Raw genomic sequence first — 25,969 nt, 5'->3', positions numbered from 1 at the left:
CACATCTGTCACCGAGCGGCACGATTCAAAGCCACGGGACGCGAGTCAGGCGGACTCTGTCTCCACAGGCGTCCGTGCCGTCCGTCCGTGCTAATTATCGGGAATGGATGGGTCGCCAGCTGCACCGAGCTGCATTGCCTCATAATTTATTTTCTTCCTAACGCAGAACCTGTCATCGTGACGTCCTTAGTCCTAACACAGATGAAGCAGAAAGACCATCTCTCATACCTACAAACTGGAAATCATCATTACGCTTAATAATGCCTCTTCCGTCCCCAGACTCCATATTCCACAATCAGACTGCAAAAATCTGACAGTGAACTGCTCAGCATCGGCACCAGATCATAATGGGCTTTCACCGCAGACCCGCGTCCAGAACAGGGACTCTCTATCAATACTGTCACTAATGTGAATCGGCTGATGTGCTGGAAAGCACAAAATACATGTATCTGCTTTTCCCTTAAAGGAACCCTTTGGTCTCCCAGGAATGCTCATTAGAGTACTTTCTTATTAAGTATTTTTATATGTATTCTTCAAAGCTGCAAAACAAGAAAAAAAAAAAATGAACATATCTGAAGGAGAAGCCTCTGTGTGTTCCAAGATTCCGATGGGAGCATTTTCTGTGCACATAAAAGGGGGGTCTTATAAGACCCCTAGTCCGGAGCGTTTGGCGAGCCAGCCACATACTTTAATCCAAACTTTTTCACTATACAGGACCAGTTAATCAACACATTACAAAAAGAGTAATAAAATAAAGATTTTTACAACAGGACATTGTTAACATTGTTGTAAAGGCAAAATAATAATAATAATAATAACAATAAATCATGTATAATATGCTTACTAATAATAATAAATAATATATAATACACTTAATAATAATAATACATTATATATAATATGCTTACTACTAATAATAAATCATTTATAATATGCTTAATAATAATCATCATCATCATAAGCATTTACAAGAACTGCTATACAAAAAGAAGAAAGCTGTATAACTGAAATTGCGCATGCACAGACTCTGGTCATTTAGGGGTAGTGGCTGACATCCTGGGACCCCTATAGCCCACGATCCTCCCCAAATTTGCCTACTCGGTAAAACGCCGCAAAAGTCTCAAATAAGAGACTGAACACTTACACAAGGCAATGTCTAACGCTTATAAAAATGCAATCAGTGATGCAAATGGGTTTCCCGTCACTAAATAATAATCAAAATTAACTCCAAAAAAAACTACACAGCCGATAGCGAAAGAGAAAGTGAAACGACTAAGGATTGTGTACAGCAGATAACACGGTGCATTCACGTGCGTGTCATAACACTAGTGCAAAATGAGGTCATGCGTCTGGCACCTGGGAGTCACTGAGCAAAAAAATTATCTATAATTGGTTCTTCGTACACATTTCCTACAAGAAATTAATAATTTGCGCTTATTCCGGCACAGGGAGACTATTCGTTAACGCATTGATCTGGTAAGCATGGTGGGGGTTATATAGAAGAACTGATTCAGGTGCAAAGTTCAAACTGGTTTTATCACTATAGCAACCAATTGAATGGTCCAATCACAAGAACTACTTCATTGAATGCTATAGTTCCTCCATAGACTTTCATTAGTCAGAGTGTCTGTGTGGGTGATTAAGACCGAGCCATTCTATTGTTCCCCACAGGCAGTACAAAAAGGAGTCGGGGTGTTTGTCTAGTAGTTTGGGGCTCCGATAACAGAGCAGAACTCATACATACGGCTGATATGCGGCTGCCTGAAAGCAGTATATTATGGGGCAAAAACTACAACTGGTCAAAAAAGAGGGAAGACAGCGCAATATTTTTGAAAACTTATTTTTTTATCAGATTCTAGTGCTAAAAAACGTTGGGCGTTCCTCGTTAAACGCAGCACTGAAGGATCCCCTTATAATACAACCCCGCCAGATACTAGTAAAAAATGTTCACCGGCAGCGTGTAAATACCACGGAAAGCTGAAACGAGGAATTCGGTAGCCGGTTAAATACCGCTGCGAATATTCAGAGCAAATTTTCAAGGCTACAAGCAAACCAGATGTTCAGGTATTGAGAGCTCATGCACGTCCGATACCAACACATTATAAGCCTCACAATAGATAGTAATTGTGTTTGCAGTAAAATCCTCCGAGCTCTTAATGAGCATCCGTGATGCGATGTTTCTTCTTTATTATGTATTTGTCAGTGTGGACGATAATGAAAGTCTAAGTGCTGATCTCTCTGACTCACGCTGTTCATATAACGAGAATCACCGAGTTCTATTAATTGCTTTTCTGTTACATGGTAAAACGCGTCCCGCCATGCCTTTGTTTCTAATGCTACAAAAGGCTTTTTAAAATAAGGGGGAAAAAATGATATAACATACAAAAGGGGTTTATTTACTAAATAGGCCCCCATGGGCCCTAAACATCAAAGGCAAGAACATGGTTCAAAAGTAACATAATGGAAGAGTTCTAATGTAATTAGTGCGTTTTAAATTCTATGCCCCATTTTCCTGTTTTATTCAACGCGGGAGAGAGAACAAAGCGCAACGAGGTGCCAGACGAGGGTGAGCGGCGATCGATCCCACCATGCGGAGATCGGGCCGGCAGAGAGAAAGCTCTTCGCCCTCTACACCCTTAATCGGCTGTATGTACCTTGTTTTATTGGCCGCTGGCCTTAAAGTGCCAGGACCCCGATGGCCAGGTATACAAAATCTTCATCGCAATATATACAAAATATTCATCGCAATCACTTAAGTAGTTACAAGTTGTGAGTTTTAGAGAAACTAAGAAGGATTGCGGAGTGATCCTTCACAGCATAACGGGAATTTTAAGACCATGCTTTCAAGTAGATTTGAAAATGCCAACGGCAAATTATTTTTAATTATGCATGTTATGTGACGCTTCCGTCAGATACCTGCGGTCTGTTCTGTACACATTTGTAGTATCTGAACAAATTATTATGAGATTATTCTCACCTTTTGTCCGGGTATTAATGGATTTTCTAAGTATTATGTAATGTTTAGTACAAAGTTAGGCTTTTATTTAAGTTTTATACGTGGAAAATAAATTCTAAGGGCATTAATTCACTTTACGCTCGTAGTTTCTGTCACCTTTCTCCAAAGAGTTGCTTGATCTACTAGGAAGTATCACCTTCAGCTGGACTAGGGGTGAAAAGCGGTCGTGGTGCTTTAAGGCCAGCAGCCGCTAAATGAAGTACATGCAGTCGCACATTACGTTTTGATACTCTTACAATCTCTTAGTTCTTGGATGAGCCTCACCTTCATTGACTCTATGTTTGAATTATTATTAAGGTGGGACTTTGAGGATGGACCCCACATCTACTGCAGTTATGGGCACGGTGGAAAAGTCTAAAGAATTGTCGAGTAACTTTGAGTAACATTGATTGTCCAACTCCAGCCCCCAAGGGATGCAGACACGACAGGTTTTCGGGAAGATAATGAACACATTGCATTTTGTTTACGAGTTAATTAGAGAAATCCTAAAATGCTGGCACTTTTGTAGCCTTCGAGGACAGCTTTGGACATCACTGGTGGGGAATAACGTTAGGAAGGGTAGCCAAATACGAACTGGAGATTAGCATAATTAGCATAAAGTAGAACACATGCTTAGCATAGTTAAGAATGCATGTTTTTATATCTGTATTTGTATTTTTGTATAGGGATAACTGCTGTTACTATTTCTCTACCTTCATGGAATTGTAGAGACTTCTTTATACAATGCTTGATGAATTCAGTTTAGTTGAACAATGTTTGTATTAGATTAGTTCAAAGGTGGTTGGTCCTGTTTAAGGAGCTGTGGTTTATTGGGTTATTATATACATCCAGGTCTATCTCGGAGAAAGCTAAGAACTAATCTATTTAAAGATCTTAGATTATGGTATAGGAGAGATTCCTAGGAATTCATCTCTCTCTATATAGAAGGTTTCTGATCTTGTGAATTGTTGGTCACACCAAGCAGGACTTAATGGTAAGGTCCAAAGTGTTTTTGGAGTAGTATGATTGGACGCTGTCCTTGGTTTAGTATGATAGGAAGCTGTCCTTGGATTGGTATGATTGGACACTGTTAAATAGTTAAACTTTTCAGAATCTTTTTTTTTTTGTGCACCACCCAACTCTTCTTTTAGAAAAGAAAGGTCGGTTTAGTATCTACCTGGATTTACTTTCCTGATCCAAAAGGAGAGACGGAATGGGGGGGGGGGGTGTTAAATAAATTATTGTCAAAGGCTCAGCGAGATACATACACATCGTTAGACAAGCATTCATTTCTGGTGAGACGTTAGCCTTGATAAACACGCTGCTCGGGAATTATGATGTTTGAGATATTGACAGAAGCTCACATGGCACTAAATGGCGTCATCTAAATACTCAGACAACGAGCATTAAGTCGGAGCCGTCCTTGAAAGATCTCCTTGATTCTACAAGCACAATAAGGAATTAGAAACACACACAAAACGGACTTGCATTTGAAACAAAGTAGCTCAGGCTCTTGCAGCTAATAAGACCCAATATACCCATTTTCTTATGCACTTGAACAGCAGAGATGTTTAAGATGGTTTAATGTCTTTCTAGAGACAGTTACATCAAATAAAAACATTAACTTTGACGGACGACAAAAGCCATTAAGCCCATCTTTCCTGCCCACTTTTCAGCTCTTATAATAACTTGAACTTTACCTGGCCCTAAGTTTTTTCCCTGTGTTCAGGAGAACCTTCTTTAATGGCATAAATGCTTACATTTCTGTATTAATCACAACCATTTCTGACCGAAGGCTCATCCACACCCACTCAGTGAATGAATACTTTCTAAAGTTACATCTAAGCTTTTAAACTTTCTAATTGTAAAATAGGAACTCCCAAATATATATTTCCAGATTATTCTGCCCATACGTTCTGATAATGCAGGCCTGGTTCCTCCCTTAAGGTGAACACTTTGAGGACACAAAAAATAAAATCCCAAACCATTTAATCCTATTTGGGACCAACCCTGCCCTTATCCGCGGCTAGCCCCGCTCTTCCAATGGCTAACCCTGGCCCCTAGCAAAGAGGAAGACCTGTGGGTAGACTACCCAGGGAAGTTCCCAGGTCGTTTTGTCGTTGCAAAATGTTAAATGTATCTCATTCCTGCAAAAAAATAAAATCTCAAACTTTGAAGGAGAAGAAGGTTAAAAATCAAAGAACGGAGTCCATTAATGGACTGAATAATTCAAGTCTACAAGAAGAGGATAAAAACTAGGTTGCCAGCTAATCTGGATAATTTAACATTGTCAGGATAAAGGTTAAAAATATACTTTAGCACACGGAACTCTCTTAATGGTAAAAAGGTGAATTTTAGAAAATTTAAGCAATTTAAACATTACTGTGTAAAAAAAAAGTAAAAAGCTTTATTTATCCCTTTATTTAGTATAATAGCCGCTTCTTAATATGAGTTTAATTAGGTCTGAATTTTTTTCGATTAACCAGTTTTAATTATTATTATATTAATAATGATTAATCAATGTAGCTTTCAATATACAATCTCTAAACATATACTCAAAGTCAGTCAATGCCAGCTCTGGCTCAGGTTTCTGTTTTCATTTTAAAAAATTCATTTTAAAACACTGTGATGGGAATGACCTGTAACCCAACTGGGTACACCTAACCAACAAAACTACTAGGAACACAAAACATCAACCACCAGGCAAAACTAGCATTAAAGACAGCAAGTAACATAACTCTAAAGAAAACTTGGTGGCACAGACAGAACTCACATCATGGTAAACAAGAAAGTAACTTTATTAAGGAAACAATTACCACCAGCCTCCAAGAGCTGTTCAACAGACTGGCGGTGAGTTACGACCAGCATGCATCACACCATATGTAAAACACTATATGCAAAATAGTTTTAATAGAAAATCACACCAACTTATACAATCCTGCCATCAGAACCAATAATATTGGTCAGACAGGCAAAAGAGGGAAACTGGGATCTAGAGAGTTCTGATGCTTGCACTCTAATCAGATGCAGGGTGGTTTAAACATAAATCCAAGCAAGGGAGCCAGATATTGCACTGTAGTTAGTATTCACCATCACCTGCTGGAAGTATGCAATCCAGGGGTCCACTGTCTATAATGGGAAATACAGCCTTCAGGCGCCCCTCAAGTCCCAAGCCATGGAGGCTTCCGTGACAAACACGTATACTAAACTACTCACAAATCCTTTAATAATCCTGCCTGGGACATTGAACCTGTTAGCAGGTGACTTTACTATGCATTACCAAGGACCAGCCCTAATGTACTTCTCCTGGGAGACAAGCCAGCCCTGTAAAGTGTATACATAAATCAGTAAGATACTCATACATAATTAAGTATACATTGTTCAGGGCTTGTTGGGTACTGTATGCTACCTTGCAAATGCGCTGAGACTGAATCTTTTCTAGGGAGCAGCATTCCTACAAAAGGGGATACAAGGGTAAGAAAGAGGGACACAATTACATGTTATTATCCTTCAAAAACAACTTGGGAGACGGAAAAGATTTACTACACCCCCCCCTGTGATTTTTGCTGGTTGAGTGTGATGGGATTTGTAAACATCTGGAAATGGGAAAAAAACTGAGATTTTGCAAGAGAAAGAGTTTAATTATTTGATAAATCAACGTACTGAAAACATGATGTGAAGCTGTAACGCACACAATGAAACATGGCCGTCTACCTTTAGGGAGCCCGTGAAAAAGTCAGACTAGCGTAATATAATGTTATAGTGGGAATGCAAGTATTGATCTCCACGGTCTATTGCACTATACAGAATATTTGGCAGCCATTTCTGAAGATTATTTCTGGAATCCACTACTGGAAATGATCAAAGCAACTTCTTCTAATCAATGACTAACTATTCCCATTCACCTTCTTGTGTAATTGAATCTGGGAGAGCAAAGTGTGGTCTTCAATTCTATGGGACATTAATGATAGAACCTGAAGTGTTGGCTACAGAGGGGAGCTAAAAAAAAAAAAAAAAAAAAAAAAAAGGACAGTTGGGCAACAGGGCTACACTGACTTGAAGAATGTGTGCTCTTTACTCCATACTATCCAACAGTCCAATTTTTGCAGGGCAGTCATGATTTTCGGGTTCATAGGCCGGTTAGGGAGATCCTCTGATCTCCGCTGACTTGCCCAAGGAGCTGCAATGGAGGTCTGAGAAAATGACCTGAAATGTTGGGTTGCATGTTTTTGATCATAATAGGGAATTCCCGTTACGGTTTGATCCCTCTGTGCATCTCTCAATACTTTTTTCTTCAAGGTAAGCGGAACAAGAACTGACCAACTATTCTTAAGGTGAGACATGAGTTTGTACTCCTTTTTATTAGTCTTCTAATCAAAACCATTGAAATCAAACTACCACAAAGTCCGATTAATTATAACACTTTTTGTCATGGCTGTTCTAAAAAGCAAAATCCCAACAATAATGGCTTTTTTCCTTTTTTCCAGAGGATATCCCATGAAGGAAGAACATGGTGAGAATATTTAATCAATAAGCATACCTGGGATCTCTCCGGATTTGGCCAAGAGACTCCGGGTGAATCGCCACTTTTCCGTGGCACGGAATCTCCGGGTTGTGGGAGTGGTGCTTGGACACGTCCCACAGTCCATGCCCCTCCCACCCCTATACAAATGTAAAGCGGTTGGGGCTGGCCCCGCCCACAATGCCGTTAATTGACAGCGGCCTACCCCAGGAGGTAGTATTTGCTCTTTCTTGCTGTTCCGTTTCTAGCTACACCTTTAAGAACGTTGCTAGTTTTCCCGAGAATAACGCTTAACGCCACTGTGGCAGTTAAAGGGTTAATCGTACATCCCAGACAAGCCACGAAGAAAATACAGCATTTAAAACAAGTGACGCGTGGCTGCCGGGGAATTTTCGGATATGTCACAATGTCCTCCATTGTTTGATGTAAGACGGAATGACTCGGCAAGTGGAAATCTTTAAGGGAATTGCTATAATTGGTGGTGACCAATTGAACTGGCAAAGGGTTATTTAATAATTGGACACTTTGTTCAAATGTTACCCTGATTAGGCCTACTAAGTATGGCACAGTCCATGACGATGTATCGATGCAGTGGACGCACATTCTGTTTATTATTTTTTCTTATATGGAATACGGAAAGAAGATGCTTCCTCTCCTAGAGTTAGCGTAACAAGGCATACACTGTCCGGGCTTCGCCTCGACTCACTCTGCTCCCCAATTCTGCATTTTTGACATATTGTCACCTTTGTCAATAAGATAAAGCACAAGTATTATTGGGATTGTAAGGTGATCCAAGTGTCTCTTAAATCACTCCGCCAAGTTCCACTAACGATAAACCTAAATGTGTATATGAACCCACCGTACCCACCAAGTGCCCCTGTTTAGAAGTGGCAGTCATCTTTCCTCCCTGATGCCCCTCTTTTCTAGGAGCGCAGAATGTTTGCTGGGTATGAGGGTATCGCAGGGTTCTACAGCCCTAAAATTCACAATAATGTGCATAGAAACAGCTGAAAATGGTGCTTAGGAATAAAAAATGTGCACATAAATATATTCTTTTTCTAAATGCTTTACTCATTTGTGTCAATTAAGGATTTCCTGGAACTGTTATAAATGAGGGATAATTTTAGATCATTAAATAATTTCTGGGAAGGCCAATAAACAGTTCTAGGAACGATCTTTCTAATGCTGCATTTAGTAGAGCGGCACTCGAGCCATCATATGTATTTTAATCCATATGATAGCTGTGTGGGGCTTTATACTTTTATTTCATTAAAGTATAACTGTACACAAAGAAAGCTTTTTATACTTTTTTTTTAGCTATTAGAGAAAATGGCAACTGTATCTGCACTGAAATCAGTGGGAGTAACAAAACATCAGCTGCTACTTCCATTTCAAAGCATGCTCAGCTCCCATTGGCTATAATGGGAGTTCTACTGGGCATGTGCTAGAAGCATACTGTGGTATGCTTCCTGCTTCCAACAGAGGCAGCTGGGGGAGGGGTTAAACGGGACGTAAAGCTCCTTTTCTAACACCAATAACTAAAGAATGTCTGCAATGATTGACAGGTAGTAAAATGTGCATGAAGCGCTCCTTTAACATTTATATTTAAAACATATTTAACCCCTTAATGACAAAGCCCGTACGGGCTCAAAATGCATTGTTTTCAATGGGTTTAGGTACCGCCCATTGTCCTTAAGGGGTTAATAGAATAATTTTCCATTAAACTATCATCTTTAAAATGATAAATAATAGGATCACGGCCAGACTGCCAATAACGAGGCAGCCCAGGGACTTTTAGGTTGGATAGGCACGGTCGCATGCTATGTAGCCGGACATCTCCAGCTCCTGGTCTGTTGGCCAGTGACCCAGTGGACATTCACCCAGTGTGCCAGATGAACCAGTCCGGGTCTGAAAAGAACTCATAAATAAGATAAAAAAGCCTAGTTTACGGTCCTAATTAGGTATTTATTTTCAGGTCATAGTTGCCCTGGGTGTCTTAACATGAACTATCGCTGCGTACACGAGAGAACCTTTCTAATCACGAGATTGATTTATTTTCTATTCTTTTTTATATCTTTGCCCATTATAAACCCAGAATCATCTCGTGCAATCTACTCAGTCCCAGAGTCCTGTCCATTGCGGCAGGCAGGTATACAAACATCGATCACAATCAAATAAATATATCATTATCCCCCCCCCCGGTATCTCTCTTACACGGCGTTTTAACCCTTCACACCATCTCATTTGGTGATGCAGCAAAGCGAAGTTGGCTATAGGCACTCAGAAGGCGACGGTCAGGCAGATCTCATCATGCGTTATTTATATGTATGGAAGGGGAGCTCTCAGTGACTGCAATGTGTATTTTTCTCTCTCCTGCTAACATATAGCCACGGAGTTATTGCCGACCCACAAAAGAAAGAAAATCAGTAAGGAATGCATTTGGATGCCCTTCAAGCCTTTCTGGATGAAGAGGTTTAGTCATTTTAATATTATATACAGCTTTGCATCACAAGAGCTCTGATGATAAATCCCAAACATTTGATTTAAAAAGACAGAATTCCAAGAAAAAAAAAACAATTTTAGAAGCATGACCAACATTGACAGGTCCTATTTAAACCATTTTGATTTTTTATGAATTATATTGCAGAGTTTTTAGTGATCTCCATTTAATACAGAAAAATAAAAACCCAATCAAGTTAAGAAGCAACCATTCTTTTTGTAAAAAGACCATTTTTTTCTGATTTAAAGACTCAACCCTTAATCGGTCGTCGGTCTCGTCTTAGATTTAGGAGCCGTATGCCTATCCCATACATTCCCTCGATGTATAAGCCTCTACCACCTCCGCTTGGAGGCTGTTCCATTTATCTACCACACTCTCAGTAAAGTAAGATTTCCTTACAATACATTTATCTGACCCTCTACTTTTAGGACAGTTTCAGTTTATTACTTGTGTAAATGAAGTATACTTACAAATATTTTGCTTTCTATTAGAAGCGTTGACTCGTTCAGCTCCACGTTTAGCTTCAACACATTGCCTTTTTGGGTCCGGAAAATTAATTCTTTATCTGTAATTAAAGAAAGGGAAATATAAGAATTACAGGGAATTACATGTTTCTGCTGAGCGTCTGAGAACTTATTCCTGGTTGTATTTTTCTAGCAAGAAATATTCTTCACTTCTCATTAGTCTGCAGACCACAGACAATTGTCTGTTGCCTTTTCCCATTCATTCTTTAGGGCAGCGGCTCTTCATTGGTTGATGCCAGACGAGCCCCATGCCGGTGACCAATAGAGTCGCTCTTACGGACCTTTAAATCCTGGCGCCTTCCTACAGATTCCCGCATTAACCCCTGCCATACTACGAAAGACTTAAGATAGGCTAGAAAACCGGCAGAAAACTAAGAGAAAAACAAATATGAAGGACGTATCCGAATATTCGCCCGAAACGAACATGGGAACGGTCATGCGCAGATACGAAAACAAAGACTTCACCGGCGCCCAAGTCTGATACACACACACTACTGTTCTAAAGTTTGGGGTCACTGAGCTGTTTTCGGGGAAAACAAGGAAAGTTCTAGCTGTAGCTTAATTGCAAAAGGGTTTTCTAACCATCAATTAGCCTTTTAACTTTAAACTTGAATCAAATAACACAACGGGGCATTGAAACACAGGAGTGATGGGAGTGATAAAGGGCCATTGGAACACAGGAGTGATGGGAGTGATAAAGGGCCATTGGAACACAGGAGTGAAGGGAGTGATAAAGGGCCATTGGAACACAGGAGTGATGGGAGTGATAAAGGGCCATTGGAACACAGGAGTGATGGGAGTGATAAAGGGCCATTGGAACACAGGAGTGATGGGAGTGATAAAGGGCCTCTGTACGCCTATGAAGATATTTTATTAAAAATCAGCCATTTCCAGCTACAATAGTCATTTACAACATTAACCCCGATTGCACTGGATTTCTGACCCGTTTCTTGTTATTTTAATGGACACAATTTGCCTTTCTTTCAAAAACAAGGACGTTTCTAAGTGATCCCAAACTTTTGAATGGAAGTGTGTTTATATGAGTATATATATATATATATAATGGGTCTTTTGTCTGGTAGAAGAAAACATCTGTCCCTAAAACGATTCAATCTTTTTCCTCTTGTATTCAGTGCTTCCTGAGCATTTATCTAATTTATTTTTTATTTGTTATACGTATCGACTGACTGCTTGGAAGGTACAACATTCCTTAACGAGCTTCTCGGTAAAACTTAAAAGCAACTGTCTTCTCTAACGGCACTCTGCCATTACCATGGAAATGAACCTCGGTATATATAGATATATTTTTTTTTGACAATGCCTAACAGACTTCTCAATTAAAGGTTTTCTTGTCCTTTTTTTTTTAATACTTTTTTGCAGCTCTAGGACCTTACAATGGAAAGACATTTTAATTATATCAGGTTTTAACTACATTTCAAAAATAACATTACATTTTCTCAGATGTGATCTTTTTCTGATAAAAAAAAAAAAAAGAAAAATACAATTTGTCAGCCCATCTGCTTATTTAGCCTGATGTAGCAGTTGTTGGTATCGTTTAAGATTCAGGAGCCGTATGTCTATCCCATGCATGTTTAAATTCCCTCACTGTATTACCCTCTACCACTTCTGCTGGGAGGCTGTTCAGCTTATCTACCTCCTTCAGTCAAGTAAAATTTTCTTACATTCCATCTAAGCCTCTGACCCTTTAGTTTTAGATTCTGGCCTCTTGTTCTTTGAGATAAATGTCCCTCCTTTAAGTATTTAAATGTTTCTATCCCATCCCCTCTCTCCTCTTAAAAAATGAATGCTATTTTTGGGCGTTTAGGAATTTAAGGATATGTTTTCTGAAGTTTTAGCAATTATTTTTCCAAGAAGAAAGGTTATTTAGAAAATGGATTTCTTTATCATCCCAACAGTGTTAAGAATGTTTTTATTTATTAAATATCAAACAGAAACTGTTTACATGGGTTGATGAAAGTACGGGGACGTGTTTATCCAAGCTGGAAATCCACATTGCCGGCTGCCGCTGATTGCATCACTTTTGCATAATTTTTTTCGAGCAGCGAATCAGCTATCACATATCAGATATGATTAGCAGAGTGAAAAGACTCGGAAATTGCTGTTTTTACGGCATTTTTATGAGAAGTTCAGGTGTTCGTTTCAATATGCAGGTTTTTTTTCCACTCAAGTGAAGTTTGCATTATTCGGAGCATACATTTTTTTTTTTTTGCCTCCAGTAAAAATATAGAAAAATATATAACGCATCTAGAGACATGTAAAGTAAAGTGTTGTTAACATTTTGTTAGCAACAGTAGTCTGGTACGTTCTTGTTGTGTTAAAAAACAATCGAAATTTACGCACAACCGGCCCCTCTTGGACACAGTTTTACATAGTTATATAGGCTGAAAAAAGACCTGCGTCCATCAAGTTCAGCCTTTCCTATATCTGTTTATTTTTTGCTGTTGATCCAAAAGAAGGCAAAAAAAAAAAGAAGGCCCAATTGTGGCTCTTTCCAATTTTGCACAAACTAGGGAAAAAATTCCTTCTTGACCCCAGAATGGCCGTCAGATTTCTCCTTGGATCAATAAGCCGTTTCCCCATAATTTAAAAATTATATCCCTGAATATTATGTTTTTCCAAGTATCCATCCAGTTTAAACGTCTGTACAGACTCCGATAAAACTACCTCTGCAGACTGACATTGCACATTGTTTCCTAGTTTGTTGTCTATAACAATTCCCAAATCCTTCTCATTTGTCGTTAGCCCTAATTCACTATAGTTTAGGGTATAGGTTGTTTGTGCATTCGCTACCCCGCAGTGCATAACTTGACATTTATCTACATTGAATTTCATCTGCCATTTGTGTGCCCAGTCCCCCAGTCTATCTAGATCCCTCTGCAGCACAGTAATATCCCGCTCGCCCTGTATAACTTTACCTAGTTTAATGTCATCTGCAAACACAGAAACATGACTTTCAACGCCTATTGCCAGGTCATTTATAAATACGGTGAATAAAATTGGTCCCAGGACAGAACCCTGAGGGACACCACTTACCACTTTTGTCCAGCTTGAAAATTGACCATTTATGACAACTCTCTGTTCTCTAAGCCAATGCTCTACCCAAGAACAAGAATTTACATCTTGACCAATTTCCTTCAGTGTGAATACTAACCTATTGTGTGGAACCGTGTCAAACGCCTTGGCAAAATCCAAGTAGATGACATCCACTGCAACCCCCTGATCCACACTTCTACTTACTTCTTCATAGAATGCAATTCAATTAATTTGAAAGACACTTTTGAAAAATATAGACACGTTGGAAGGGAGAGAAAAAAATGAAAGGCTTATGCAATGAATTATAATGTGCTAAATTATCATCTATTTGAATTTTTTGGATACAAAGTTTCTTAATATTGTGTTTTTTTTTAATTTTTTTATTTCTGGACTTTATTATATTCTTTTATGGGGAGATTTCTATAGCGTGTTCTTTCTGGATAGTAGAGATTAACAAACTGAATGTCTGAACTTTATGTAACTGTGTAATTAGGTTGTGTTATGGGTTGGTGATCATATACTTTAGTGATATGCTGTATAGGTATCTTGTAAGTTTTTTTTCTATACTTACTATGTATACATTCCCAATACAGCTTGGGTTGGCAAAGTGAATTACATGACAGATGATCTAATCCTCCCTTGAGGGGTTAGAATGGTTTACAACATTTGATGGACAATGTGAAGTATACATTCCATTGGCTTTCAAACTGATAATGAGCATGTGATTGGCTGACGAGGATATAACATAACATGCCTATAGTATTATTATAAACAGGTCAAAGCTTATTGTTGGTTCTTAATGTAACATCACATGGCTTTGTTAATTCATGATTATTGTTATATCCGTGATTATATACCCTCTGTTTTATTCATGTTATTATTATATTTTTAAGTATTAGTTCCAATGTATTCCAATAGTTGACTATAGTTACCAGAATTCCCCAAACCCACTGATCATTCTACCTACGTGACCACCTGCATGCCCCCCGAATCAGAATAATAGGCACCTTCCCGATTGGTGCCCCCCATGTCCCTCCTCACCAGGTTTGAACCGATTGTCCATTTTGAAGAGACACAGCCTGTCACCCTCGTTGCCCCATTGGTCATAGATAATGATAACCAAGACCATTGTCTATTTACATGACTGCTTTGTCCTTTGTGTATGAAAACCCCATGTTTCCCCCAATAAACATTGGTCATTTGTATCTGATTCCTTGTTGTGTTGTCACGCTGGTGGTTTGTTAGAGGATTCTCGTGAGTAATACCGTTTTTCTGAGGACCTTAGTGGCTACCCGCTTGTAGCTGGCTTAGAGCGCGAGGAAGGCGACACTGACGGCCAGGAACGTCTTAGACCCTTGAGTCCTGTTACACTCAACATACAACACATCTGCATCGACGAATCAAAAGGATTGATGGATTCATGTGTCAATGTTCTGACATACACTGGAATTTTAATTGAGTTACTATACCAGATCCAGATGATGCTGAAAAATCGACTTCCAAAAATCCCATTCCTTAAATAAAATATAAAAATATAATAAAAAAAAACCTTCTCGAAATTGAACAAAAATTGACACAGGGATGATTTTTTAATGTCATTTTTTTTTTTCAGCCGCCATCCTAACTCTAAAATGATGAGTCTAAAAACACCACCAGGAAAATCCCTTGCAGGCCAGTGGAAGGAGCTAATCTGATCGAGATAACCGGAAGGTACAAGCGACATCTCTAGATCTTCTGCGACTGAAGCCCGTCTTTGTCCTTGAAAATCCACATGCTGTACTTTACCCTCAAGGCAAAGAAGCACCAGCTGATAGCTAATTAAATGTTTGAGGGGTTTGATCCACGCTCATTTCATAAATGTCAATGGTCAAAGACGCTCAAAGATCTGGAATGTGTTAAGGAAATTTCCTAAATTTAGTTTTTATTAGTAGATTCTTTACTTTGGATTCTATGTGATGTCAAATCCAGTCTGCAGGGAGGAATAAGGTATTCTTCATACTCAATAAATGTTATTACTGTTATTATCATTGTCTAACCAACAAACCTATAAAATCTCTTGTCTTTTCTCTTATTGTTTCTTTAAATCAAAATTATTATATGATGCATACTTGTTACGTCCCATTGTACAGTTCTCTGGAAAATGACTGCGTTATATAAATCAATACATAATAATCTCAGTCAATGAAAAAAATATATTGATATTTTTATCTCTGTTTTTTTTTCCCCGTTGCAATCTATGTGAGGTACGCTATTCAATTCTATGAACTAGATTTCTCTCCGAAAATAAAATCCAGCTTGAAGAAGAGACCTAGATAGCCTCAAAAGCCTGCCATCTATACGTCCATTAGCCAATAAAGGTGTCACCTTCACCATTCCCTTTCTTATCCTACCAAAACCCAGAAGATGACAAGTCTATAGTTTGAGCTGTGCCTACTGGCCGAAAACCTGGGGCTCCAGAGTATAAGCACTTGTCAGCCCCTGTCTGCCAATAGGTGTATGTAATGTCCTAAGTCAAGGGTGTCCAACCTGCGGTCCTCCGGCTGCTGCAGGACTACATCTCCCATAATTCAGCTAAGTGGCTGGCAGAGGAGCATGGGAGATGTAGTCCTGCAGCAGCTGGAGAGCTGCAGGTCGGACACCCTTGTCCTAAGTATCTACAGTCCGTCTGCCCATAGGTGGACACAGCGTTCTAATTTAGAATACTAACATAAATTTACAGAGTGTTCTAAACCTATAAATTTAGATTCCACTAATATATTCCAAGAAGAGCTGGACTCAGCTGTAACTCTTTAGGTCATTAAAACTGTCCACTTTGGAGCATATTATACAGTCTCCTTAGGTTCTTCTGTATTTATTTGCATCGGTTAAGTCTCTCGACCAGCTGGGTCAGTCGAGGTGAGGCTGAAAATAATAACCGCTACTTATATTGTCTGCTTTGGTAATATTTGGAAACAATCATTAAATGTAAAACAATGACAGGACCTTAATAGGTAAATCAATAGCGGAATGGCAAGAACAACCAGAAACTATTTTGTGCTTTTTTTTCCATACAAAATTTGCATAATTGCTCAATCGCATTCTGTCAACTCATTACTGACTACTTAACACAGGAAAACTGACAATGTAATTGCTTCTATCCAGCACATCTTCAAATCATTAGTTAAACAAATGCTGCCAACACAATTAAGTCCTTTTATAAGTCAAACCTACCCTTAAAATGTAAGCCCAGCTGTTTTCTAGAAGCTAAAGCTATGGTAACAAACTTTTAGAAATTAATTAGGAAAGCTGTTAAATCAGAATGGGTGAAATTACTCCAAAAAAAAAGACCTCATGCGAGTTAACTTTTTGGGTTATTTTTCAGAACAGCTATAAATAATTCAATAACCCCCAAGAACTGATGATTGATGGTCTTTATTATAAAATGCATGCATTAATCACGAGCTATATTGTTATTTTTATATTTTATTTCTAGAACGCCGGCAGGTTCCCTAACAATGGAAGTCGGGGCAGCCATTGCACTTAGTTAACAAATACTTTGAGAAGGAAAATATATTTTAAGAAGAAGAAATTGCCAAGGAGGAGCAACGTGGCACTTTTTGTACATTTCAGGTGCCTCTATAAAAAAAAAAAAAATTTAAAAAAAAGAAGTGCAGTTGCCAACATCTCTAATACAACCTTCAAAATCCCTTATCTTCAAAGGGTCTTCAGCTCTCATTCTTATCCTATATTTCATCTCTGATATCTCATCATACAACTGCCAAGTGCCAACCATATATAGCGGACATCTCTAGCATTTACCCGCTGTCTCTCAAATGAAGCCTTTCTTAATACACTATATATCTGGGACCCTCTACCACCGGACAGTTGCCAACCGCCCCCATTATATCATAAAAAGCCATCTGTTAGCAGTATATAAACAAAAACATACATAAACAGTATAGAAATTATAGAAATGGCTAAAGGGGCATAATCCGTCACTATGAACATGTTACATGAGATTGCCTCTGGATTTTGTCACCAGCAGATAAGATTATCTTTCCTTGGGGACAACCAATTACCCTACGAATAAATGAGTAATCTGAGTCTCATCTATGTTGCCACAAAAGGCTTTTGTGATAAGAGTGTGGTATAAATATATTGGATTCTGTAAATAATTGGAACGGATTAATGAAATATTGGATTCTATGAGTGTGCACTTTTTTTTTTTTAACCTGTTTTAAGGGTTTAACTATTTAGGGTGTCAGAGAGATACGTAGCCCAGTTGGGTTAAGTTATGATGGATCCTTTTCTCAGTACATAGATCGATATGTCCGCTACGTGCAGAGCATTATTGCGGATGACGCTCGGAAGGTGACCATGTCCAGCATCGCACAAAACCAACCTACATAAAATTCTCCAAACCCCAGCAACTCTCGTAAGACCGTCACAAGAGTTTGGGGCCAAAAATGTAATATCTCTCTGACGCAACAACATTTATCAATAACTATAGCATGAAGACCACCGCAAGCAACAAATGTCCTGTCTAAGTCACTCTCCCACCGTGCTCCAAGTTCTAGCTCTTCGGAATTGAATTTTTCTATGGTGGTCCGACAAAAGGTAGTAACTTCAAGATTTTAAAAGTGGTCTTATAACTATAGCAACCACTGGAATATTTTTTGCTGATTGGACCATTCAATTGGTGGTAAAATTGTCACTTTCCAAAATTTGCACCGGAATAGCTCTTTATACACGAACCTGAAGGTGTGCACATGCACACAAATGCCGCCTGATTTTATTTCCATACCAAGGGCATAATAAATATTTTTTATTCTGCTTTCAAAGCCTGTCTGTCACAGAAGCAGCCCCGAAATTTAATACATAAGAAAAACAGAACCCTTTGCCTTGTAATGAATTCTGTTCTCTGAGCTGCGGCATTTTCATCCTGGTTTATAGCTGTCACAGCTCCCAATAAAGGTCATCATTGAATATCAATTTATATATCTGCCTTCCTGTGTGGTTTAGTGTAAATGATGCTGAAAATTGTAACTTTCGTGCATAAATCCCCTTTTCATTGCATAATAGATTTTTTTCAGTGATGTACCCTGAGCAATTGCTCCCTCTGGCACCCAGATAATATTAATATGCAAGGAAAGGCAAACAAGGTAATATTTATGTAACGTTCTGGTCTTCAAAAACAACATTAAATGGTAAATTGTTTATAATTATATTGGAAAACCTCACATGAAATTAAATGATTTTCCTTCTCGGTAACATTTGCTGAAAGTAAAGTTGTTTTTTCCTGGATTAAACATTATCTAGAGCACATGGAAAGCCACAGACAATTATTTAGACAATAGAAGACCAATGCATGATAACAGGTCACCGTACTTAGAAACTCTCTCGAGTCTCCAGGCGAAGAGCTGCTTCTCTGAATCTCTGGGTCAAGCTCCTCTTTCTCTGGGAAGGGGCGTGGTATTTGGCTACCCCTGCTCCCCACCCACTTTCGCTCTACTTTCAATTTTCTTAAAGCAGTACGGTGCTAACCCCGCCCATACGCGCCACCCTATGCAAGTCTAGCTCCACCTCCACCTAACCTCCACCCAAAGCCACGCCTCTTAAAGAGGAAAAGCTCAGGTGCAACACTCTCGGAAGACTCCAGGTAGGGCCAGACTGTGGATGTCTAGGTGGCCCTGGCACTTTCAGGCCTGCTCCTATGCTGGTCACCCTCGAGCAGTAGGAGGAGGGTTAGGGACCATATAGAACCGTGTCCTGAATTTCGTTCAGTATAGAGCCAGCTTTTAATTGTCGGGAGGAGAGCGCTCAATGAGGTCGCATCATGTGATGCTGCAGTAGTCGTATGGCAGCTCCTTCAGTTTGTGGCTGTCTCTTAAATCTGCTCAAAATGTATCAACCCCTTATCTTATAATCCATAGAATTGTGTCACTATATATATATATATATATGTATATATTCATTCATTAGGGAATGCAGTCACATCAGTAAAATTATCTTTGGGCAGCTACATATTTTGATACTTTTACAGACATCCGTTATAACCACACAGGCTTTCAATTCTTTATCCAGTTGAAAATCCCCAAGATTCCTTACCAGTTTTAGAAGTCAGTCCCTATAATTGAGTCTGTATATTACACAGCTTTAGATGATGTACATTCTACTTTTCTTCTGTTAAAATCATAGTTTTTTATCTTTATTCCCTAAAGCTCATGTGGAAATAATATATATATATATAGATACTTTCTTCTGTTCTTCGAAGCAAAAAAAAACCTAACCCATGTCCTAATTCTGCGCTAATTCTTATCCTTTTTCTTCTATTTCATGAATCTGTTATTTCTAAGCATTAAAATTGCATTCGACTGACCTTACATTGTCTCGTTTTTCTTCTCTTAAAAAGCTTCCTTTGGACATTCAGTTCAATATTTGGTTTTTGTTTCCAATTTTAACAAAACTATACTTTTGTTTCTGACATTTTTTTGGGTTTTACTTGAAACGGTAAAAAAAATCATAGCAAACTGTTAAGTTTTCTATGTACATATTTACATGTTATATGTATGAGTTACATTTTCAGAATTTAAATACCAAAAATGTAGGGAAAAAAGATAACCTACTGAGTCTTTTTGGGGATAGGATGATGGGGTGCTGAATTATATATATATATATCAATGTATTACTGTAACACTAATAGATAATTAAAAAGTTTCAGTGCTTTGAGTCCACACATTCTACTTTTTACTTTTCTCCTATTATTGGGTTCTACTTAGTCCATCTCGTGGACTGTACACCAACTCATTTTTTATATCCCTTCAAGTGAGACAGAGTTTAGCGCCCATTAGATCTATGGATAGTCTATACACCTATTGTATCCAAGTGTCGGAGTTCAAAGACAACTTTGTACTCCACAGTGTTGGTTCATTGGCTAGGCAAATATTCAGGCTATGGAACACAACAAAAAAGTATTCTGAGAGCTGTAGAACCCCGTGATACCCTCATACCCAGAAAACATTCTGAGCTCCTAGAAAAAAGGGGCATCAAGATTTGGGTCCCAAAGAGGGACTGGACCTTCTAAAAACAGATGTGTGTGCAGGGCATTTGGGAGTTTTATTGTGTATAGACTGTACATATTTCTAATGGTTTTCGAGATCTTTGAATATTTATTGGGTCTCCATACATGCTTTTGTAGATCACATCCTTCAACGATACTTTGTTTAATAGGAAGATTTCAAAAGCAGAAACATTTTAGCTGCGTCCAAAAGATTCAGTGTTGGAATGAAATTTACAATCCTCTTGGAAAGTTAAATCCCAGCCACAGACTCAATACATTAAGTGGACAATTGACTTTAGAACCTTCAAGACCATACATCAAACTGTGTGATGGCCACTAATGATAGTCCTGACAACATCCATTTCAAATGACAATCCACATTTATCTGTGCTTTTCTTTAGATTAAATTAAGGCTCGATACATGTAAGTCCTGCTTGGCCTGCCATGGTGCATGTAGATAAGAGATGGCTGTTGCAGGGTTCAATGTTATTTCTTGATTAGCTTTATCCCATTTTTTATAGCACATCAGCTAACATGTTCATAAATCACTTTAATTCCACTATTTTTTTTGTACAAAAGCTTATTAGGTCCCTATCACCTTGGCTTCTATTCTCTTAGAGCAATGAGGGAAAGCGGTACAATGGCCAAAATATTGGGATTGTCCTGCATAAAATCGGACATTGGAGAGGTATATTTTAACTGAATATTAATTGAAGACTCTGTTAAGAGTGCTGTCACTACTTCCATGATTTGGACTACTACTACTGCTCCAGTACTACCAAGACTCAGGAGGAGCCTTCCATGCATTTATCTTTGGAAGAACAAGGATGTTTTATGTTCCTCCATGTTGGAATCTAAATGATAAAATGCAGCAAGGTCCATATTTATAAAGAACAGTTTAAGCAGGACATACTAAATCTGCTAAATCAATAGAAATCTTTAATGGTGATATTTCACATATAGAACCTTATTCTGGAACTGATTCTCATAAACATGCCTGAGAACTTCCTGGGTTTGACCTGGCGTCTCCAGGTAAATCGCTACTTCCCAGGGTCTCCGGGTTACCTGGCTCTTTCTCCAGGCAGGTAGAGTGACATTTAGCCACGCCCACCCTTTCCTACTCTCCCTCCAATGCGCAGCTATCCCTTCCTACATGGTCTGTTAGACCCACCCTTATATGTAATTAGCCACACCCCCACAAATCCAATCACCCTAGAAGAGGGAGAGCTCTGGGTAAATGCCAAGGGAAATAGTCAGGTATGCTTATAAATACGATAAATATATCCGCTATATTTATTCAAAGCGCTAGTTTTTTTATGTGATTTCAAAGAAACCCGTTCCACCAAATGCAAGCGGAATATATTAAGATTCCAGGGTGACTTTGATCACATCAAAAGCAGGTGTTGCATTTATGGGAACATTGGAACCTTGAGAGATTCCACATAAGTGACTTCCCCTAAGAAGCCTTGCCTTTGACCAATTTAGATCAAGAAGTTAATCAGAATTTTACATGACCCCTGAGATTCACAAACCAGCAAAGGACAATGTAAATAATTCAGGGTGGCAAGTGACTAACATAAACTTTGCCTTCGGATACAACTTCACAACATGTAAACCCTCGGGAGAAATCACTGAACTTAATTTTTGTTTAAAACCAATTTCAGTTATTGATCAACAGATAAATAATCTGCAGGTAGTGGATCCTTCAAGCTTCCCCAAGGACGGCAAAGGAAACGGCTTAAATTGACCTTAAAGCACCTACATTGACCATTCGGAAGAATTTAAGGAGTCATCCAATGTAAAAAAAAAAAATCACTTTATATATTTTGGTTATATTTTTGGATCAAAATTTTGTACAGCGGTGATTAAGACATTTTTCTTACTAAAAGGGCACCTTAGATAAATCTTCAGAAACTGCTCAACGTGGATATCTCTGCTTGAATTCAGGCGACTAAACAAATTAACCATCTGTTTTTAAAATGAAATATATAAAGAATAAAGAAGACCCCAAAAAAAGGGAAAAAAATATTTTATATTATGTTTTGTACTCTGAAAAAACTGAAAAAATATAATATTATTATTATATTAATAATAAGAAGAAGAAACCTAGTCTTAATGACTAAAACGCTCTTGAACTTGTTCATTAATCATAAGTAGTTGTCATTAAATAGAAACATATAATTTAAAGACCCGTCTAGTCTGCCCATCTCTTCCTCCTTTAAAAAACTTTAAACCCTTAGTCATTCATCGGTCTCGTTCTAGGTTCCGGATAGTGTTAATACCATAAATCCCCTCACTATATGCGTCTCCCTTGCTATATATCAGGAAAGGATCACGTTAAGGAATTTTTATGCTAACAACAGCGTTTTTAGGCACTGTAGTGCGCCAGTGACATTTCAATAATGGAAGTTTGTCTTAAGGAACAATGAGCTTTAAATGGCAGCCTTAAATGTAAAAGGTGGAGTCATGCATTGTGCGTCCTATGGATTATTTTTACATCGCTGTTACCTTTGAAGGATTCTAGAAGGTTAAACGTCTACTTTCTAATTTGCTTCATTTATTTAGTAAACATAGCATCCGTATTCAACTGGCTTTTTATGTAGAAGCTATGGAGGCTATTTTACATATTCCATTTCTCTGAGCCATAATGACCAGATGAATATTAATGTATCCTGCCCTAGGCAGACTAGACCCGAGCTCAGGGCTGCAGTCCCCCTGCTGTTTAAACAGGGACAGGGCGATCAGACTCCCCGGGTGTCCCGTGGCTCAATGGGCCGGTTACAGAGGAGATCTTTAATTTCCCCAAACGTCCCGTTTACGCTATTTAGGCTGTGTCGAGGAAAGCATTAGCCATATCCCTAAAGGAACAGCACACATGCGGTGAAGACGCCGACTGTGGAAGGAAGATAAACATATATCTGCAGATGAACACAGAGATACATTGGGTTAACCATAAAATGTTCTGTAATGCAAAAATGGACCTCATAGCATGACAACGCAGAAATGACATTGTCCGACGATCACAAATACTGTAACATCTCACATATAACGCTATTTTTTTACTTTTAGGGTAATTTCAGAGTAGATGCTTATTGGACAATTAGGCAAGGCAATATGACCTGTACATAAGGTTTTCCTGCAAAGTTATGCATATATATTATACCGAAGACTTATCCCAGGGCTGCTCAATTTCAAGGGCAGCAAACAGGTCAGGAAATGTGTGTATATGAATGAGCATTTTAAAGCATGTTAATCGAGATATTTACGCTGAATCAAGTTGGGATATCCACAAGTTGTGCTCTGCTGCAGGTTATACCTTTCTTTGCATTTATTGATCCGTGGTGCTCGGGTGGGCACTTTTCATAAATTCATAGAAATTGCTGGAAACATCTGGGCTTTTGGATATCGCTGCTTGAATTCACGTGACAAAGCCCTGTAGCCGTGCTTCAATAAAGTCACGTCTAGGGATCTTAACTCACTTAAACACTGGCACACCCATTTAAACAAACACTCGCCCATTTACACAAAATTACACTTTCACATTAACACATATCTACACACATACATTCATGCTCACGCACACTTAAACATATACATTCATGCTCACACACAAACGCTTGCAAGCTTTTACCACGCATTTAATTTAAAGGTATGAGGATACATGTTAGAACAAAAATTTAGATTAGGTCGTAATCTAAAACTAGAGGGTCAGAGGCTTTGATGTAATGCAAGGAAATCTTACTTTGCCGAGAAGATGGTAGAAAAGTGGAACAGCCTCGCAGCAGAAGTGGTAGAGGGTAATACAGTGAGGGGTATTTAAAAATGCATGGGATAGACATACGGCTCCTGAATCTAAGACGAGACCAACGACTGATTAAGGTTTGAGTCTTTATAGCAGAAAAAAGGGTTATCTCTGTTATCTTATGTTAAGTCCACTTTAATAATATACAAGCAGTTGTATCGTAGGTATTTATGGACAATGCCCTACTTATCTTTTATTTCATCTAATTCTTCACTGCGTGTCATCTTTCCGTCGGTCCCATTAAGTTGTACAGCTCTGCAGAACACGTCAGTATTTTTAAATAACAAAATCAGCGAGCAGTCCGCGATCCTGTGCTTATAGTCCGGCTGCAGCCTCCACAAGTACCAATTTTCCAGAGTATAAACCCTCTGCCACGTTAATAGTTTCATGAATAAAGCGGAGCTTTGCCAAGATGTAGCAAACTATTATCTCAACATACTGCACATTTTCGGCAGGATAATACGGTGATCATTTGTTGCTGGCATGAGCAGGAGACTCCTCGAAAATGCCTTTAGTACATATTGAGGTGTCCTTCTGCCGCAGAAGTGAATTATTATCCCCGCGAGAGACAGTAACACAAATGAGCTCATATAGCGAACTTCACTTTACAAGTCCGCATGTCATCGAGATAAACGGAGAAGGATGTATTTTATGATAACCTGGCTGAACGGATTTGTTTAAACTACCTCAGCGCGGGCAGCAGACATACCATGAAAGGGCTGGCTGATCATTAAAGGGACCCTCCAGCCCTCATAGGCACTTAAATAGCTAAGCGGCCTCTTTAAATGTATATACTATACCACTTGGATATGCGTGTTGGGATTCTGCAGAACCCCCCCCCCCCCATATGCAATTGCTTCTTCTCCTACCCCCAGCTATCCCTTGACACTTGATATAGTTACTGCCAGGCAGCTCTGGTGTCGGCTTGGCAAACAGCGCAGGAAACCCCCGGTGCGCATGCACGGAAAGCCCTCCATTGATTTCTGCAGCCAACCAGTGATGCTAATCAATGGACCACTCAAAAGAAGAGGAGCTGCAGATCTGTCCAAAGGTGTTTTTTTTTTGTTTTTTGTTTTTTTTTAGAGAGAATGCATATCATGAGGTTGACCTGGACATTAATTTGTCCCTTTAAGGCAGGCATGTCCAAGGTTCTGCCCGAGGGCCAATTGCGGCCGGCGTTCCGGGCTAATAAGGCCCCCCAGATAAGTTGCCCAAATATAGATCTGTTTTATTGATATTAAAGGCAGAGTGATTTAACACCTATTTAGATTTGTCATCCAAGTTACAAAATTAAAAGTATGCCGTTTTCAATAATCTTTGCATAAAATAGTTAATTTGCATTTAATTTTAATGGTTCAAAGAATGTCAGGCAAAATGTTCGGCCCTCGCGCATGTTCACTTCATCAAATCTGGCACTCTTCGAAAAAACGTTTGGACATGTCTGCTTTAAGGGAACTGTAAAGGACATTTACTTGGGCGTTGGGTGTATCTTCTACCTGCACATAATCTTGACCTTGGTAGAAAGGAACATTT

At 38.8% G+C, this 25,969-nt stretch overlaps 1 protein-coding gene across 2 annotated transcripts in view; it reads right to left on the bottom strand.

Annotated features, from left to right (window-relative positions):
• The window catches only part of LOC149275907 (A-type potassium channel modulatory protein DPP6-like), a 366,925-nt gene that overhangs the window by 78,466 nt on the left and 262,490 nt on the right, over window positions 1-25,969 (bottom strand). The window contains exon 4 of one of the 2 annotated variants that reach the window (XM_089504156.1): window positions 10,465-10,582. In XM_089504156.1, the coding sequence (XP_089360282.1) occupies window positions 10,465-10,582 (118 nt within the window). The remainder of the gene's footprint in view (window positions 1-10,464; window positions 10,583-25,969) is intronic. The other variant, XM_089504157.1, reaches the window with a different exon arrangement.

This window comes from Sceloporus occidentalis, unplaced genomic scaffold, assembly GCF_023333645.1.
Source record: "Sceloporus occidentalis isolate IW3139 unplaced genomic scaffold, rSceOcc1.0.p SCAF_258, whole genome shotgun sequence".
Taxonomy (NCBI): Eukaryota; Metazoa; Chordata; class Lepidosauria; order Squamata; family Phrynosomatidae; genus Sceloporus; species Sceloporus occidentalis.
This window is presented reverse-complemented; position numbering and strand designations above follow the sequence as displayed.